This window comes from Cloeon dipterum, chromosome 1 (genome assembly GCF_949628265.1).
Source record: "Cloeon dipterum chromosome 1, ieCloDipt1.1, whole genome shotgun sequence".
NCBI lineage: Eukaryota > Metazoa > Arthropoda > Insecta > Ephemeroptera > Baetidae > Cloeon > Cloeon dipterum.
In genome coordinates, this window is record NC_088786.1 from 5,449,822 (window position 1) to 5,468,705 (window position 18,884).

Sequence of the window (18,884 nt, forward strand, 5' to 3'; positions counted from 1 at the left end):
AAAAAAAACAAAGCAATAATTACATGATAATAGAGCCGGGGCATCGTCTCATTAGGCTTTTGAGAGGTGGACGGACGGGCGGGCGGGCGGTGCGGCGCGGCAAAAGCGCTGCGAGGCACTCGGTGCTAAGGAGCCGCCGACAAGCGCTGCTTTGTCTCGCGCTAATTAGGGGCAGCGTGAGGTCCCATCCAGCTGCCTCGCTCATTTTGCCCGTGCTTGTACACAAGCCTTCTTGGCCTTGTTTGTTGTTGCTGCTGTTGGACCAATATTTTACAGCGGAATCGCTGTTTTTGCTACACACGCTGCCGCCGCTGATTTCCCATCGTGCAGTCAGTGTGTGTGTATATATACTCGGGCTCTCTCAAGCTCCACTTGGCACAGCAAGCAAGCCCCGCAGGTTACAAAGTGGATGGAGAAGAGCTCAGGCAGTTTAGCAGCCAACAAGCTAACGGTGTTTGCCGATCGTGATTTGATGCAAATGCGAAGCAGGAGAGCAGCGAGCGAGAGGAGCAGGCGATGATGCCATTCTTTTCTTCTCATTGCTGATTCGCAATGCTTCGTAAACTGGCTGCCCGTTGCTTAATTTTATTGTGCCGAGGCGCAGACAAATTAAGTGATTGATTGATTGATTGCTGTTTGCAAACATCCATTCTGCTGGTGCTCCAAAGCAAATTTGTTGCTCGTTGTTGTTGAATTTGCGTTTCACAAAGGGATAATAACATTGTCAAAAGACACTGTTCCAAGCAACTGAACTTTGGCAGTAAGTGCTTTTTCTCTCTTAACCGGAACCTTAGATTGAAAATGTTGTGTGGCAAATAAATGCGTATATGACACGAGGGAAAAAACTTACTTTAAAAAAATGTAATGAAATGAACACATTACACGGAGTATTGTGTGTTTTGTCTTGCAACATTGTGTTGTAATTGATGACTTATGCATTCAATCGATTTGGAGATAAAAAAGGGACGAAAGAAAAATAACTCTTAAAAATTTGATTTTTTTAATAAACTTGTCGTTGCAATTCATATCGTGACAATCTTAATAAGCAAAAGTTTAAAATGACATGTTTTTTTTTACTTGCGAATGCTCTCATCCAGCTTTTACTTTAAAGCCAAATCTTTTTAATTTCACATGATATGAGTTATGGCATATTTTGCTTCTTGCAATTATTTCGAAGTTTTAAATTCATTACAAAAATAGTTTAGTTGGTTGATAGATATTTTCCAATTTATTACCTTAACAGTAGATTTTGTAATAAATTTTGAAGCACCGTGTGAGTTATCAGAATATGGCTCAATCTATACGCCAGTTGGCTTTGCAATTGCAAGGGCTGCCCATTTTTCCGACATTTATCCTGTCAGCGGTGCAAAAAGCGAACAAACACAAGCGCTGAAGTCACGTCGGCTGGCGCACCTCTCTCGTATTTGTCGGCCGCACAGTGCATCGGTGCGAGCAAGAGACGCGAGGCTTGTTCGTCAAAAATCTCGGTCCGTGCGCGCGCGATGATAATTAATAGTTAGGAGAGCAGTTGGTGCGCATATAAAAAGGTCTGTGGGTTCATATAATGCTCTTAGGCCGCGCGCGATATAAATCTCAATCTCTCGCCACAAAGGCAGCGCGCGGCTCGTTTTGGACCAACAGCCTATGCACTCTTGTTATAATACAATTTGTGACGTCACCGGACTGATCGAGCACTGGTCCACCGGCGGGCTCTTCTTATTCCATCTCTCTGCGCGTACACATAATCTCTCAACCTTTTTGCCGGCTGGCGGCTCTCAAGGTTGAAACCAAGGTGTGATCGCATCGCGCAGGTAACTCTTGTCTGCCTGCCGTCGACCCGCTCGCTTCGCCAGACATTCCACGCTCTTTTTTTAGCTGCGATTCGCCAGACTCGCTGAAAGATATATTTGCGAAATCGGCTGAAGCCGCGTTGGACTCGGTCTGCACTGGCCTGAAATAAGGCTCATTAAAAATCGGCCCTCGTAATTTTGCTATAGGTGACACTTCTCTAGGCTAAGGTCCACCATTAGCGCACGGCAGGTCGCCGCGAGAGGAAATTTCGGTTTGTCACATTTATTTAAGGCGAGCGCAAGAGCAACCAGTTTTATGGGCAAGGTGCTTAGTTAGGGAATCGGAGGAATTAAATCCAGCTGCGATCATCAGGTGTCCAAATAACACACCATTTCGCGCCTAATCCCACACTTTATGCATATTTACAGTCACAATTCATTAAAGTGGAAAACTTTATGGAGCGTGCAGAACATCGCGATTCCCCGTGAGCAGCAGCGCGAGGTAACTGAAGAAGGGACGAAAATTGAGAGCGGCCGGCGAGTTAAAGGGCTTCGCACCCCCACACTCTCGCGCACACGATTGATTATCACGAGCGAGAGAGCGTGTGTGCGTGCGTTTGTGAGCAACCTTTGTGTTTTAGCTTACCTGGCCCTTTCTCTCTCTCTCTCTCTCTCGCTCAGGTAAGATGGTCGGCCGGTGGAGGGGAGAAAATTGGAAGCTCGTTACAGCAGAGCCGGTTTGGCCGTGTCTCGCTCGTTCGTTCGTTCGTTCGCCCGCTTGCCGGTGCAGGAAGGCAGTCAGTTTGCGAGGAGCGTCTCGAGAGTGAGGGCCATGGTGTCGGAGTGCTTGGTCGGACCCTCCAAAGGTGCAAAGTTTAAGTGATATGCGTGCAGATGCAGCTGGGCGCCCTCGTGTTCACCGTCCTGTTGGGCGGCGCCATCTTCGGCGTGCTGCCCGCCAGCCTGAGCAAGCCGCTGCGCTACACGGCGCCCGACGAGTGCCGATGGGTGACACTCGAGCCGCCCCCGCCGTCCCCGGACGGGGCCCCCGCCGAGGATGCCGTCCCCGGGGGTGGCGAGCAGCAGGTGGCACTGCACTGCCGCCTCAAGACCATCAACAGCGAGCTGGAGCACACCAACTTCAGCGTGATCCAGCCGCAGCACACGGCCCTTCTGCGGATCGAGTGCAGCGACGCCCTTTTCTTCCAGAGCTCGCTCAGTACTGACAGCTTCCGGCCGCTGGTCGAGCTCAGGGAGCTTTCCATCGAGTTCTGCAAGCTGGGAAGCCTGCCTTCGGGGGCCTTCCGCGGTCTCAAGCGCCTCCGCGCCCTGTCCCTGCGTACTCACAACACCGACTGGAGTGCCATGGCCCTGGAGCTGGCCCAGGACGCGTTCACCGAGCTGCCGCAGCTCACCGCCCTCGACCTCTCCGAAAACAACATGTGGACCCTTCCCAAGGGTGTCTTCTGTCCTTTGACCGCCCTGAGAACGCTCAACCTCACCAGGAACCGTCTGCGGGAGGTCAGCCACCTGCAGTTCGGCACCAAGGGCTGTGGCAACAACCTGCTGCAACTCGACGTGTCCAACAACAGCCTGGAGGCCCTGCCTGCTGAGGCGTTCGCCAACCTGGCCATCCTCAAGAGGCTTCATCTGCAGGGCAACGGCATCAGCTTCGTCGCGGACAAGGCCCTCGGCGGGTTGCTAGCCCTGGAAGAGCTGAACCTGGCCGATAACAAGGTGTCCAGCCTTCCACCCGAGCTCTTCGCCGACGCTAGGTTGGTCCGGCACGTCCACCTGGAAAACAATTCGATCAGCGTGTTGGCTCCGGGACTGTTCAGCGGACTGCAGCAACTGGTCGTGCTCAACCTGGGCCACAACGAGCTCACGTCCGATTGGATCAACGGCGCCACCTTCACCGGTCTGTCGCGTCTCGTCGTCCTGGACATGTCGCACAACAAACTGACCAGGCTAGAGAGCTCCATCTTCAAGGACCTGTACAGCATGCAAGTGCTCAGGTTGGAAAACAACGCCATCGAGGCCGTGCCTGAGCGGTGTTTCTCAGCCATGTCGAACCTGCACACCCTGGTGCTATCTCACAACCGGCTGACCACCATCGAGGCCACCTCTTTCGCGGGGCTCAGGGACCTCTACCAACTCTCTCTGGACTCGAACGCCATCAGGTCCATTCACCCTGTTGCCCTAAAGAACGCGTCCGGCCTGCGAGACCTGCACCTGAACGCCAACAGACTGACTGAAGCCCCCAGGGCGTTGGTGGACGTGAAAAAGCTCAACACCCTCGACTTAGGTGAAAACCTGATTTCGTCCATTGAGAACGCCAGTTTCGGCGAACTCCGAGAGTTGTACGGACTGAGACTGACTGAAAACAATCTGGTGAACATCAGCAAAAGTGCACTCGCCAAAATGCCGTCGCTGAAAATTTTAAACCTCTCCAAAAATAATATTTCGCGCGTGGAAGCTGCAGCTTTTGATACCAACGAAAATTTGCAGGTACGCATCATTATATTTGAGCTTAAAACACTTTTCTATATATCTAAATTCTAATTTAGCTTTAATGATTGAATTAACTATTCACTCGCATCATGACCATTCAAGATTAATTTGACTTATACCAAACGCAATTTCATTTGAATTGAAATTCAGAAATGCCATTTTATCCTCTCATTTAAATTTATTAATTGTGTAATAAATAGAAAACACTCGTAAGTAATTAATGTTTCAAATTTCTCATAAGTTGTTTAGAACCTCACCTGAAAAATATATATCTTAAAATGAAAATTATGTATCACATGCAAAAAAGCAATTAATTTTTATTTTGGTTTGCATAATTTGATAAATATGAAAAGTAGATATTATAATAGATATTATAATCTCAAGCTACCATTAATCATTACTTCCCTCCAAATATTGTTCCTACATAATTGTCTCATTACTTTATGGATGTGTGCTGATTTGGGGCAGAGTTGCCCTGTCAGCCCATAATAAACTTAATTTTGAAACTAAAGATTATGTAAATTGCAATGTCTTTACAATATTTAAATCAAGATTTTTTGTTTGCTACATTAGTTTACCTTAAAATAATCAATGTTTCTTTAATTAACTCTACGTTTTGTTACAGGCAATAAGACTGGACGGCAACCAGCTGAATGACGTAAACGGATTATTCGGAAAGTTGCCCAAATTGGTTTGGCTCAACATCTCGGACAACCAACTGGTCAAGTTTGATTTCGAGTTGGTTCCCCGCGGACTGCAGTGGCTGGATTTGCACGCGAACCGGCTGGCCGAGCTGACCAACCACCTGGACCTCAGTCCCCTCCGAATCACCACCCTCGACGCTAGTGCTAATCAACTTACAGAACTTGCGGGTAGTGCCATACCCGACAGTGTGGAGCTTCTCTTCCTCAGTGATAACTTGATATCCAAGGTAAGGAAAGAAAGGCTGGCCCGTTCTCCTTAACTCTATTTCCCTTTGGAGCCCCGTGCGTTGACTCAATTTTTGTTTATTTCATTCTTTTGTGCGTGATAAACGTTGCAAAAAAGATCGCATGTCGAGGGTTGTGCTCTGGATGCGAAACCGTGTTTAGTGAAATATGAATCCTTTTTTTTATAAAAAAAGGCGGCTATAAACGAATATTTCTGAATTAAAAGGCTTGTTATTTCTCACTAGCGTCACAGATAGTAATCGAGGAAATAAAATGTATCCATAAAAATTACTGGCTCCTCACCACGTGGATTTTTATCAGGATGAAAGCTTAGTGAAAATCAAATGGACGCGTCTCAATTAAATTTTTCTTATTCCTTTATTTGTTCATTCATAACATTATTGTTTTAAAAATTACTCTGGAAAATTCTTACTTCCTCAAACTTCAAGTTAATGAGATACGCTATTGCTCTTGCAAAACTTAGTAATTATGTTATTTGTTAAAAGAAGATAACTTAAGGAAGCAAATTTTCACTCCAGCACACAATAACTGTTCTAATTCTGGTGCACGGATCGGTTTGATATCTTCAATCGCTTTTCTAGCTGTCAATCCGAGCCAAACTGGATATAATTAAGTGCTCTGCATTATGAATATGCTTGGCAGGACGAAATTTGGCTGTGGGCAGGGATCAACAGCAAAGACCGATATTAATTTAATATCATCCGCGCGCGGGAAATAAATGTGTTTAATGGCCGGTCTCCGTTTGATAAATTTGCCGATGATATCAGTGGAAGTAACAAGTGTGAGACGCCAGCAGCATTCGCCGAGACCCTTTTACAAATTATTGAGCGGATGGGTGGTCCGCTTCTTTCGCCTCATAAATTACCATTTATCAACACAAGGTATTCGCCGCGATTTATGCGCGTTTGTTTCCATAAATTGCCGATGTTCCATTGCTCGCATGACTTTTGTTTTGTGCCTCTCGATGTAGTGCGAACACCCCTCTGTTGCAAGCTCATTTGCAAGGGGAATTGAGTCGGAAACCCGACACCACCACACCTGAAGAGAGGTGGTTTTATTCCTGGACATGTAAAAAATCGGTGTTTGACAGAGTGCTTTTGCAACGGGACACCGGCAGTGTTTCCCAACGAGCTCATTTGGTATGCAACCCGCGAAAAGTATCAGATGCACCGCGCCGATTAGATGCAGAAAAACGAACAGAGACGTTTCCTCAGACTCGTTTCGCCTTCACGCACGCACCCGGATAATTATTATTTCATGCCTCTTTCTCTCTTGTACACCTGCAGGCTTTTGACACTCTTCTTGCGCAATTTAACCGCAAACGGCGAGTTTTGTTTGTTTGCAGCAGAATGTCTCTGGCGCGAGAGGCGGTATCATATTTACTTAGCAATCTTACCAATGGAATGTAATTGCGATGAAAAAGCCGCAGCACCATTTTGCTTGACATCTTAATTTACGAAATGTAAAATGCTTCTTGCTGAGTTTTTCGCTTGCAATAAAAAATTGAAATTTCCTGTTCAATTTTCTTTATTAAATTAAATGTAAGTAAAATTGAAACTAAAAAAAGCCCTTTTTCAAATGCTATGTTCAGTTTATTGTTGGTCAAGTAAATTTACTTTGATTCTAAAATGTAATGAAATAACAAAAAAAAATATATAAATATCTCCAGATGGTCATGACTAGTGAATAAAGTTAGGATCAACAAAGATAATCGCTTCCTGTTTACTGCATTACAGCTAAATCTTATTTTTTTTGTATTTATAGTGCATGACTGTATTTTTAGGATGCATTTGATGTCCAAAATGTCATTGTGGAAAGGTTGGCACTAGAATTGATGTTTCTTTGCTTATCTCCAAAGAAAACATTCCGGCCGAAGCATCTTTTGCAAACTCTGGACCACCACCTGCCATCTATTTTGAACGCGGGGTAAACAAATTCGAGATTAGCTACGAGTGCCCAAGAGGGTTCCCCTGGCTCAGCGACCGATTTCATTGCAGGGGAGAGAAGGGTGCGAAAAGGTGGCTGGTCCAAATTAATGACCGCGGCTGACGAGCAACTGGCAAATCAGGGGAGGCCAAAGGTTTGGCCTTCCCCATGCCAGGTGGAACCGGGGGAGGGAATAAAAGAACGAAAGCAGAGAGGGCGGGCTCTCGGATTTTATTATATACACAAAAATCGCTTATTGCGTTTTGCGTCGTGAACAACTTAATAGTATTATCATTTATGCACATTAATAAAATAGTTTGAATGAATATAATACAAATAATAATGATTTAATATAAACTGAATGCCGGCGCTACAATTTTTCGTGGAATAACGATGTGTCCAATTACTTTCCTTGGGCGAGAATTTTCTATCGTATATTTTATTTGTTTTTGTGATTTGTTCAAATTGCCAAATTTTGAACGAGTTTATTAAATGTTTGCGTGATTGTGCAGTTCCTGCTTTCATTCTTTACAGCTTATATTTTTTTAACATTTTGACTTGTAATGATTTATAACGTGAATGTTTAAGCACTCGAATTTAAATTTTATCGGTAATTTTATAGAAACAATTGAAAAAAATCCAGATTCTCCAGGGATTTTTGCTCAAGGTGTTTTGTGCTAATATATTTAAATTTCCTTCCTTGAATTTGAAAACATAATATTGGTTTTAACCGTCAGAAAGCTCTGTTTGGCCAATTAAAATCATGGCACCCTTAAAACAATACAAAGTTTGTTTGTTGATGGCAAAAATCGTACACTTCCCACTGCAATATAAACCTCAAAAGTCATTGTGGTTGAATTATCAAATGTTCAAGTAAAACCTAGTCCAAATATTTGTCTGTTTTTCTGATTCCAGGTGCAAGCTTACACGTTTTTCAAAAAGCCGAATCTGACGCGCGTGGACCTGTTCGGCAACAAGATCTCGTCGTTGACGCCAAACGCGCTACGCATCACTTCGGTGGCGAGCTCAAAGCCGCTGCCGGAGTTCTTCCTCGGTGGCAACCCGTTCCAGTGCGACTGCGCGCTCGAGTGGCTGCAGCACGTAAACGTCGCGGGCGCGCGCAACCAGCCGCGCGTCGCCGACCTCGAGTCGCTGTACTGCAGCCTGGTGTACGACCGCGGACACGCGTACGTGCCACTGGTGGAGGCGTCGCCGTCGCAGTTCCTGTGCCAGTACGAGACGCACTGCTTCGCGCTGTGCCACTGCTGCGACTTCGACGCGTGCGACTGCGAGATGACGTGTCCGCTCAACTGCACGTGCTACTACGACCAGGCGTGGTCGGCCAACGTGGTCGACTGCTCGGCCGGCAACCACACGGCCCTGCCAACCAAGATCCCGATGGACGCCACCCAGCTGTACCTGGACGGCAACTCGTTTGCCGACGGGCTGCCCAGTCACGCGTTCATCGGCAGGAAGAGACTCAAGGTGCTCTATCTGAACGGCTCGGAGATCGCCGTGCTGCACAACAGGTCGTTCAACGGGCTGAAGGAGCTCAGGGTGCTGCACCTCGAGTCCAACCTGATCACGCAGCTCAAGGGCAACGAGTTCGACGGCGGGCTGGGTGACAGTCTGCAGGAGCTGTTCCTCCACGACAACCGCATCTCGGTCATCCACGAATCGACCTTCGCCGGCCTCAAGGAGCTGCGCATCCTCAAGCTGGACGGCAACCAGCTGAGCAGCTTCGCCGTGTGGAAGCTTAGCGAGCTGCCGGCGCTCAACGTGCTGACGCTGGGCAGGAATCCGTGGTCGTGCGAGTGCGACTTCATCCAGGACGTGCAGCCGTGGCTGGCGCACGTGGACATGGTCAAGGACGAGCTGACCTGCTTCAACGGCACCGAGGACGCCGTGCTGCTCGTGACGGAGCCGGAGTGCGCCAACCGCACCGAGAGCAGCACGCCGGCCGCCACCGCCGAGAACCCGACCTTCGAGCACAAGACCATCCTGACGCAGCACCTGGACCAGCTGCCCGTGCTGGCCGGGTGCGCGCTGGCCGTGCTCGTGTTGCTGATCGTGATCGTGCTCGTGTTCGTGTACCGCACCGAACTCAGGGTGGTGTGCTACTCCAAGTACGGGGTGCGGCTGTGCCAGAAGGCGGCCGCCGAGCCGGCCGTGTTCGACGCCTTCGTCAGCTACAGCTCCAAGGACGAGGCGTGGGTGCTGGAGGAGCTGGCGCCGGTGCTCGAGCGCGGCGACCCTCCGTACCGACTGTGCCTGCACTACCGCGACCTGCCGGTCGGCGCGTACCTGGCCGACGCAATCGTGCAGGCGGTCGAGTCCTCGCGGCGCACGATCATGGTGCTGTCCGAAAATTTCATCCGCTCTGAGTGGTGCCGCTTCGAGTTCAAGTCGGCGCACCACCAGGTGTTGCGCGACCGCAGACGCCGCCTCATCGTGGTGCTGCTTGGCGAGATTCCGCACAGGGACCTCGACCCGGACATCAGGTTGTACCTGAAGACCAACACCTACCTGCAGTGGGGCGACAAGCTGTTCTGGGAGAAGCTGCGATACGCGCTGCCCGACGTGCCCAACAACCAACGCAGAAACAACCTGGCCGCGGCGGCGGCCGCCGCGGCAGCGCCCATGCCGCTCAGTCAGCGCCCGCCCAGCAACAACTCGAACCTGCACAGGCACAACCAGCAGCAGAACACCACCTCAGTCGCCATTCATATCTAGTGTGCTTCCTTTTTTAATTGTAATACGGAAAATAATTAATTTTATAAAATACATATAAACGACGACGACGAGAGAGAGCAGTATTTTTTAATTGTGTTTTAATTTGTGCGCGAGTGACTTGTGATAAATAAGACTGCAGAGCTTCGACCGCGACTGCTGATTAGCGGAAAGTTTGCACGACTGAATTTTGAACACCATTGTTTCTGCCGACATTTATTAAAATTTATAAAATTTTATTCCGCACAGTAATTTATAATTTATAAAATTTTATTCACTTCGTTAAGCATTTCTACAAGCAGAAGCATGGTTTTCGCTTTTTCAATCGTTGGACTTTCCAAACAGCAATCTGATTATAAAATAACAACTTATTAGTTAAGGGCCGAAGAGAATCAAAATTCAAGCGTCTCTCTCCTGTGTACAAAATTAATTTATTGTTTGTTTCGTTGACGAAAAATTCTAATTGACTTTACTGTGATTTTTTAATGTTGGCTGAAAATTGATGTTAGACCGAGTATGAGTTTGTTTTGACCGTTGCAAGTCGTATGTGCTCGCCTTTTCGCATGAGAGGATTCCCCAGTTTTGTGATATGAAAACCAAGACTATAGAATATTGCTTCCTTGAAATGGAATTGAACCTATTTCCTGGCAGCGTGTATCTGCACAGACTTTAGCGAGCGTCCAACACCTGCTACTGCCTTCGAGTTTCCCTCTTTTGTGCCTTCCTTGTCCCCAGAAGCAGAATAACTTTTTGTACACTGACCATCGCATTTTTTTCTCATCAAAGGTGCTTGCAGTGCGTCGCGCAATGTGAAATAAAATTCTTTGTGAAACGAAACTCCTGTTATTTTTTTCTCCTCCACCACTTCATCACTCAAAGGGCACTTTTCCGAGAAGGAAAATTCTGCATTAGTCTGTTTGCATTGGAAAGCAAATTAAATTTCCATGCTTTGTTGGTGCAAATTCCAACGTACACAATACCGGCGGCGGCCATAATAGCTTTGCCTTGCCATACTCTGCCGCCGCCGCCGCCGCACGGCAAATTTTCTTTTCTTACGAAATTGGCATTGAGACTTTATTAAGTTTAACAATGGGCCGGCAAATTAAGTACGCTTTCTTGTACACAGAGCATCTCGCGGCCAGCGAACGAACAATCGACTAGCCAGCCCGGGGCCAACAAATAATGCCCAACTCGCCTCTCACTCGCTTCTGCATGGCTAGATCACTATTCGATTTTCGCTGGAAACCGTGCGTTCGAGTCTCCATGAAATTTCATCTCGCCGCCGCCGCCGCCGCACTAAGTTTTTTTTTCTGACAAAAAAGTCAAAAGGCGTAATTGAAAGTTCGTAGAAAGCCGCGCTACGGAGTAAAGCGACCTTTAAAAGAATGAATAAATTTAATCAAGCGATTTTCCTTTCAGCCGGTTTAATTTATTTTTATGAGCTGGCACATTTTCATGAATAAATATTTTCAAGCGAGTGATAAAAAACACGAAAATGCCCAAAGAGTTGCATCGGCGCAGCATTCATCAAATTTGTCAGTGAGCGGCACGAGTGGAATCTTGATTTATCTAGCGCAGAGAACAATAAATGTCAACTCACGCTGGTAATTAATTAATTTTAACAGGCGCGCAATAAATCCGAGGCGGAACAAAGCCGCCGTATTTTTCTTTCGCAATCAAAATAATTTAGGCTGTATAAATCTGATAAGCGAGCCGCGCGTAGCAATAACAATATTTTGCCCACGAAAAACTGCGTGAGAGATGCACAAAGAGCTGATGGGAAAAATAAGGAGCTGGCGGCGCGCGGGAGTGATTGATTGACGCACCGGTCGCACTCTCACAATCGCGATTGACTCCGCGGACCGCCGAAGAGACCAGCGGGGGTCGACCAACTTTTTCACTCTCCAATTGTTTCGCCAGAATGCGAACCTAGCCAGCAGGATTGACTGATGGATGGATGAGGATCTCCGCTTGAAAAATTTGCAGATAAATCAATTCGATGCTATACAAAACCTGCCACTGGTGATTTTCGATCGATATTTGGCACGCAAGAAATTGAATGAACAATAAACGGTTCCACAATGGGCCAAATGAGCAGTTCCTGGTGGAAAGCAGAGGGAACGCCCTCTTAATTTTTAAAACTGCTTTGAATGGGTTACAAATTTTACCAATTCAATTTAAACCGTTCGTTTTACCAGTGAATTCATTCGCTCTACTTATGACACTAAATCAATTTAAAGCCAAATATTTTGGAAATAAATTTGAGAAAAGGAGTTCTTTCCCATGCTCTGTTGACAATGTTGCGGCCCTTGAGGCTTCGTCTTCAGTAATTAACCTGCAAAAACCACACTGCTGAGGATGTTGCCTCACCGGCCATTGAAAATTAGTTAATCAATTCGCAATTTTTCATTAAAGCGGTGGAAGAAGCTTCTCATTTTCTCATGATTAGGTGCGTGGGCAGGAAATTTCACAACAAATTTAATACACGCGAGTTGCTGCTCAGGAAACACTGCACGTACAAACGGCGAGCTAAAGAGCGAAATGTGCGGAGCGTGTATAAAAGTTGAGTGTGCATGTATGCGAGAGAGAGAGAGAGAGAGAGAGAGAGAGGACTTTGTATATAGGTGCCGCTTTTATTGCCGATGCTTCAGAATTAGTGCCACGGTCGTAGATTTTCGCGATTAATTTTTTGTTCGCACCGCTGCGCGTTGCCTCAATAAAATAATCTTGCCTGCTCCTTCCCTTTGCTCTCGGCGTGTGTGAGAGCGAGCAAGAGCGCAAAAAGCCATTGTTTACATGCACAGGCGTGTTGGTTTTTCTGCTGCTCTCCTGGCTGCGGCGTCTAGCTCGTTGCAATAAAAGCAGAAGCGCGGCGGCAGATGTGCCTTGTCATAGGCCAAATTGCGTCCAGCACGCTCTCAACCACTTTTGCCAGCCAAGCATGCATCCTGCTGCTTCCGCCGCCTGTCAAAATAGCATTAGCAAAAATTGAGCACGCTGCTGCGTGGGACACGAGCTCCGACAGCTCCAGGCGCAAGCAATCAGTCGTGAATTATTATATTGGACGGACGTTTAAACTGCATCAAGATAGCGGGCGAAAGCATGCAAATTGATGCATTCAACTTGCATTTTATGTTTTTCCTCCTAGAGCGTTTTTAAATTGTTAAATGGGTTTCTCAAATGTGATTAATGAATGTGGAACTTTTAAAAACAGAAAATCAAGGAACATTCTGAATGGATTAGAAAGTTTAAGAGATGTAGTCAAGCCAGCTACCCTGTACGATTTGAAATAGTTAAAACTAATGGCAAGTTTTCAAACGTACAGCAGAATTGAAATTGTTTTGGTATTTTTGTTTTTTTCTCCTTCCATACCCTATACAAGTTTCCCTCCAGCACATAGCAGAACGACACCAAAGAACTAATGAAAGATATGAAATAAATTGTAGGATTATTGTATTTTAAAAAAGACATAATGTAAGAATTATATCTGAAAAACATTCCAATCAGTCTTTTGCACCGAAATGGCTGTCTTGGTCTGACCTAAAAAATCACAAACGGAATAGGAAAACCCGTACATATCTAAAGTAGCGTGTTATTAAAAAATATTTTATAGCTTGACTGTATAAAAAAAGTTAATAACAATTTGTATCATGCCTTGGCAATAGAGAAGACACTTCCAATTGGCCGATTAAATTTTCTTTCAAAATATTGAGAGTACTTCAGCTTAAAATTAGGATTAATTTCGCCCTGAAAAAATTTACCATGTCGTTTTTTTTTTTTTTTTGCTCTTTTTATCCCTGTCCGAGGACCGGAGGACCGGGAAGGGCGCGCACTGCACTAGCACGAATGCTGAAACCCGGGTCCCAATAACACCGCGAACGGATAACATGGGCGCACCAGGCCGCACATTTCAGGGACGCAGCCCACTCAGGGCCACTTGCCTCCGCACCGAGGACCGCATTCAAACGCTAGACATTTGTCCCGTGAAGCCAAATCACGCATGCTGGAAAGGTGCAAACCAGCAAGTAGCGAGTCGGCGCCGGTGCGCCTCCCAGCCCGTCGAGCAATTTGAGCAATTCGAGTCACTAAACTAACCACTTTTTGCCATCTCTGACATTGGGTAGCCAGTATTAGATCTCCCAACTGCTCAAATACCTCTCATTGCTTTGACACTCCTGAGTGTCTGTTTATGAAAAGAATTAAAGGAGATCAATTTGCTCTAGTGCTAACAAGTAACCCAGATAAAACTGTTAAATTGTTTTTGCTATAACAGCGAAAAAATAGAAAAAGTCAGTAAATCCAGGAGAAAATTAAATCAGGTACGAATTAGTTACGGTATTGCTCAAGTTACAACTATAATAATACTTTTCTTGATTTTGCCCGTTCGATCTGACACCCTTTCCATCTATAAATGTGTTTGTATCAGAAATTTTAAGCGAAAAAGAAAATTATCTAGAAATTCTCCAGCTACAAGTGAATTTTTCGTATTTTAATCCCTTTCTGCGTCAGCTCTTGTGCTGTTGGATTATAAGTAACATGTAGAGGTGAATAGACGTGGAAAGCAGAATGGGACGGCGTCGCGCATTGGTATGGAAATGTTATGCAGACAGGCAAAAACAGCATTTTTGGCCATACCTGCGCGCGGTGCGGCGCGGCGCGGCGGCGGCGGACGAGGCAAAGGCGCTGGCCGCTCGCCAAACCCGCCGCGACTTTTTGCCGACGACCTAGCTGCGCCTCGGGAGACACACACACACACAAGTACGCGAAGCATTATTATTACACACTATACACACATAATGCATCCACTCGGTCGGTGCTTCAGGTGGAACTCGCTCGCGTAATGACGATGACAAAGTAGTTATGCTCTTCTTTATCAACGCTGCCGAAAAGACGGCTGCTGCTGCTGCTGCTGCGAGTGTATGTATTACTTTCGCAATTCGCGGCTACGTGCGCGCAGCCAAACAACACTTTGTATGCGCGCAGACGTTATTATTCATTGCGTTTTTATGCGCAATCATTTCATTATGCAATCGGTAATCGTGAAAGGAGGAATTCAGGAGCGAGGCCGGAGTAGGCTCGTTTAAAAAACGACCACATATTCAAGATGAGGTATTTGAGGCAATTTTAAAGCTCACGAATGCTTTTAAGAGTTAAAAATGTTGTACAGGGATCAGTTCTTTAAAAAAATAATAGAAATGAGTCCAAATATTTTCTTTTTTCATGGTTTTACTTGTCCATGATTCCGTTTGGAGACAAATTTCTATTTAAGTTATTGAATTAAAACTGTGTAGAACGCCTTAACAGAAGAGATATTTTCATAACTCTGCAGAAAATTTACTTTAACCGATTGATTTTAACTTCGTGTATTTCATAAATCTTAAAAACCAAAGTTCAGCCCATTGGCTTTAAGTATTCTCAGGATTGTCATGCAATGGGAGATATTATTTGAGCATACTACTAATATTAGAGATGACAGATGCACCTGTCCAGTAGTTTTAGGGACAAAACATTTAGGGAACAAACTACACAAACAATTGCATACTAACTGGATTTGTTCAATTTAAGTATTATTTTAATGTCATGTCGTCCAACGGTTTATATTCAATGCAGAACAAATTTTTGCTAGACAAATAAAACAAATTCATTCCGAAAATGCAAAATTAAAGAACTTGATAATGGAGGCTCTCAACCAACAACAATTTTGTGAGTTCTCTAAAATAAAATTTTCAAGGCAAGAGCTATAGTGAGTTGTAAGATTCAGCAGCAAAGCATCTTTATAAAGATTGGTATACCAAGAAGTCTAGCTTGAGCACTGCGTTTCATCTACAGCCGCTCAAGGGGAGAGGTTAAATAATGGTGAATTGCACAAGAGAGGAGCTGGGTACTGGGAAGAAGTTACGCATAAAGGTGCGCAGTTGAGCAAAAAGCTTGGAAAAAAATTACCACATTTAATTTAATAACGGTGTATTGCTGACAATACCAGGTCGCTTTCTTGGCAAAAACATGTTGTGATCTTAAAAAATCAAATTAAAGTATGTCCTCTCTATTAAACGTTACATCATCTGATCGAAATGTCCCTATTGAATTTGTTGTGAAATGTCCATCCTGTGAGAAAAGCTACGAGCACCCCGTAGAGTCCAACGCTTCCTGCCAACAGGTTCCAGTCTGCTAATTGCCAGTCGGTATACCAAGAGAGGAAAACTGGCTGGGAACCGTTTGGAGTTTCCAAGCTCAAATTAACCTTATTTGGCGCGGCAAGCAGCAACTCATAATCGGGACGCAGGAATTTGTGGAAAATGAATTTCCACGGCATAAATTAGCAGTTTGCCGGAGACTTTTGTGCGCTTTATTTTATTCCAGCTGGCGTCGTAAAAGTGCACAATATAAAAACCGCCGGCGTCGCTGGACTAGGGGCGCTCGCTCGCAATTTGCGCGTTTATAAATTACGAAAATGAGGCTGGCTGGAATTCTTGTGTCCGGGCAGCGCAGTAAAGAGCTGGGAAGGAGCGTCTCGCGGGACGCGGATGAATGCACCCGCACACGATTCCACCCGGCGGGTCAGCGGCGGCGGCGCAGAATGAGCGAATAAAATTTTACTGCCGAATTATGTACGCACACCATAATGGACAATTAAGTAAGCCCAGCGAGAGCGGACACGGCAAGAATTTTTATACTGCCGTCGCCGCCGCGCGTTTATTATCAAAGGCAGCCAGCAATTCTCATTAAGCATTTTTATTGGCCCGATGCTCACCTCGTTTATCACCAAGGTAGAGATGTGTGTTATTATCGCCATCAATTACCACCGACGACGAAAAGAATATCGTTAAACATATCAGGTGACGCGTCACCTTTAATGTACTGGACACACATCTTGCGAAAATAAATGCTAATTGTACTCGAATGATTTTACAATGGCTAATGCCACAATTGAACAAACGGGCTGATGGATTTGTCGCCACGCAGAAGACACCGTTTTTAGAATCATCGTCGAGAAGAATCCTGAATTTAACTAACAAAGTCATTATTTACCAAGATGTGTCATCTTGAATTATTCTTTTAAATTTAAATCGATGTTATTTTGATTATTTTTATCCACAGCAAAGAGAAAAGTCAAAATGAAGATCAAATTAACTCCAACAACAAATAAGAACATTTAAACTTTATAAACCTACACATATGCCTGTTGTATTTCATCCTTTTCTGAGCCATTTATATGGTGATAAACCTAAAAACAAAATTGGTGAACATTTTTAACTGTCTTTTTTTATTTAAAGTCTATTCGCATTAAATTTTCTATTATGTAAAAAACCGTTCACAGAAAAATTACAAGACTCTACACTGTATGTACCCAGGATGGAGTGTGTTTTAAACAAATGAGCAATTTGTGCAACATTGCAATCTGCTGACTTGTTCACGGCAAATTAAAATAAGCACCTTGCGATTTGCTGGTTATTAAACTCAAAATCACCTGTGCGTTGTCGAGTTTGAAGGCTGTTTAATCACCGGAATCAGCGGCGATATATTGTGGCGAGAGGGGTTTCTGCAGATTAATCGGTCCACTGTAATTACTTGGACAGCAGCTTAAATAAAAACAGGCGGTGTTTTCGCGATGGAGCTATTTATCATGTCGGTGCGCGCGGCGACTGCTTATACTACTATTTGGTGTAGCGGCATGCGAATTTATCATCAAATATTATAAAGCGCCCCGTTTAATGAAACAACACTCTCGATCCTCAGCGCACAGGCGAGGGTTAGTACAAAAAGTCACGCGATTAATTAAGCTGCAGCATTGCTCGCTCTCAACTGCTTTTCGCTGCCTGGCTACAGAGGGGCGCTGAAAAGACGCCACGCGGTTATTTACTCTTTGGAAATTGCTTCCACTCACACTATTCAGCAATAACTGCTGTCAAGGTAACTGAATTTTTTGCCCGTTTGATGTAGGCATTAAGCGCGCTGACCGAGGGGCCAAATTAATAGGCCCCAAACTTTCGTCGGCGGTTGTAAATCAAAGTCTGAAGTATGTGCACAAATTTACTTTTGATGTGGTATTAGACTAGCCCTATGTGATTAAAACCTACACAAAACCTGACAAAATTTTAGCTCTAAAAATAAATGGTTGGCTGTTAATTAATGGCTTTTGCATTTTTTTTCAAAAGAGGTATATAATATGCTATAAAAATCATAGCAGAGTGAAAAATATTTCGAGTGCCCCCCACCGGGGGTCAGGTTGCGATCTGTGTTGGTTCCCGCCGGTCAGAAGTGAATATAGCGTCGAAATAACGGAGGCCAATCAGGAGACAGTCCAGCGGCCAATCAGAAGCGTAAAAAAGAGGCGTGCCGACCTAATAATTTCATTTCCGCGTATTTTGTTACATTTCCATTAGCCTGATGTGCCATCTAATGGTCGATTCGCCAATTACCAGGCTAATCAGCTGGTGCTAATGAAATAAATACAAAAATATTCATTGTGCTGAAGCTATTTTCATGATAAATTTTTAAGCCAATTTCATTTTACGTTTTTAACTTACCCGCCTTACTCTACCAGACGCCATATCTGCACGTCGCGTGAATCCAGCCCCCGGTGGTGCCAACAAGCATAAAAAAATGAATTTTCGGTCAGTATATCTGGTAAAAGCGAAATACCAGATGAATCTTAAAATGATGCTGAATTATTTTTAAGACGCCAAAGTAATAATAAGTTTCTTCTGAGTAAGTGCAATGACCAGCATTCCTTTAGACAATGATTTTGAACAAACCCGTTGGAATCGCTTCCAAGAGAGCCTTTATTATCCTTTTTTTTATCTCCTCTTGTGAACGCACAGTTAAAATTCCATATTCGCAAATTCAAACACACCACCAGGTGGCATATCGTAAAAACTGGCATGCTCGTGGCAATTAAAATATTCAAAGCGACGCTTTTCGCTTCGTAAGCACGTGGCAATTTCATATGAATGCAAATAAAGAGAGGCCAATCTCT

The 18,884-nt window shown here is 45.0% G+C and overlaps 1 protein-coding gene across 1 annotated transcript; it reads left to right on the forward strand.

Annotated features, from left to right (window-relative positions):
- The first annotated feature begins 2,559 nt into the window (after positions 1-2,559).
- On the forward strand, positions 2,560-10,744 carry Tollo (Toll-like receptor Tollo). Its single transcript, XM_065482060.1, has 3 exons — positions 2,560-4,298; positions 4,927-5,232; positions 8,093-10,744. The coding sequence occupies exons 1-3, from the start codon at positions 2,685-2,687 to the stop codon at positions 9,908-9,910; spliced, it is 3,738 nt and encodes a 1,245-aa protein (XP_065338132.1). The 5' UTR covers positions 2,560-2,684; the 3' UTR covers positions 9,911-10,744.
- The last annotated feature ends 8,140 nt before the right edge of the window (positions 10,745-18,884 follow it).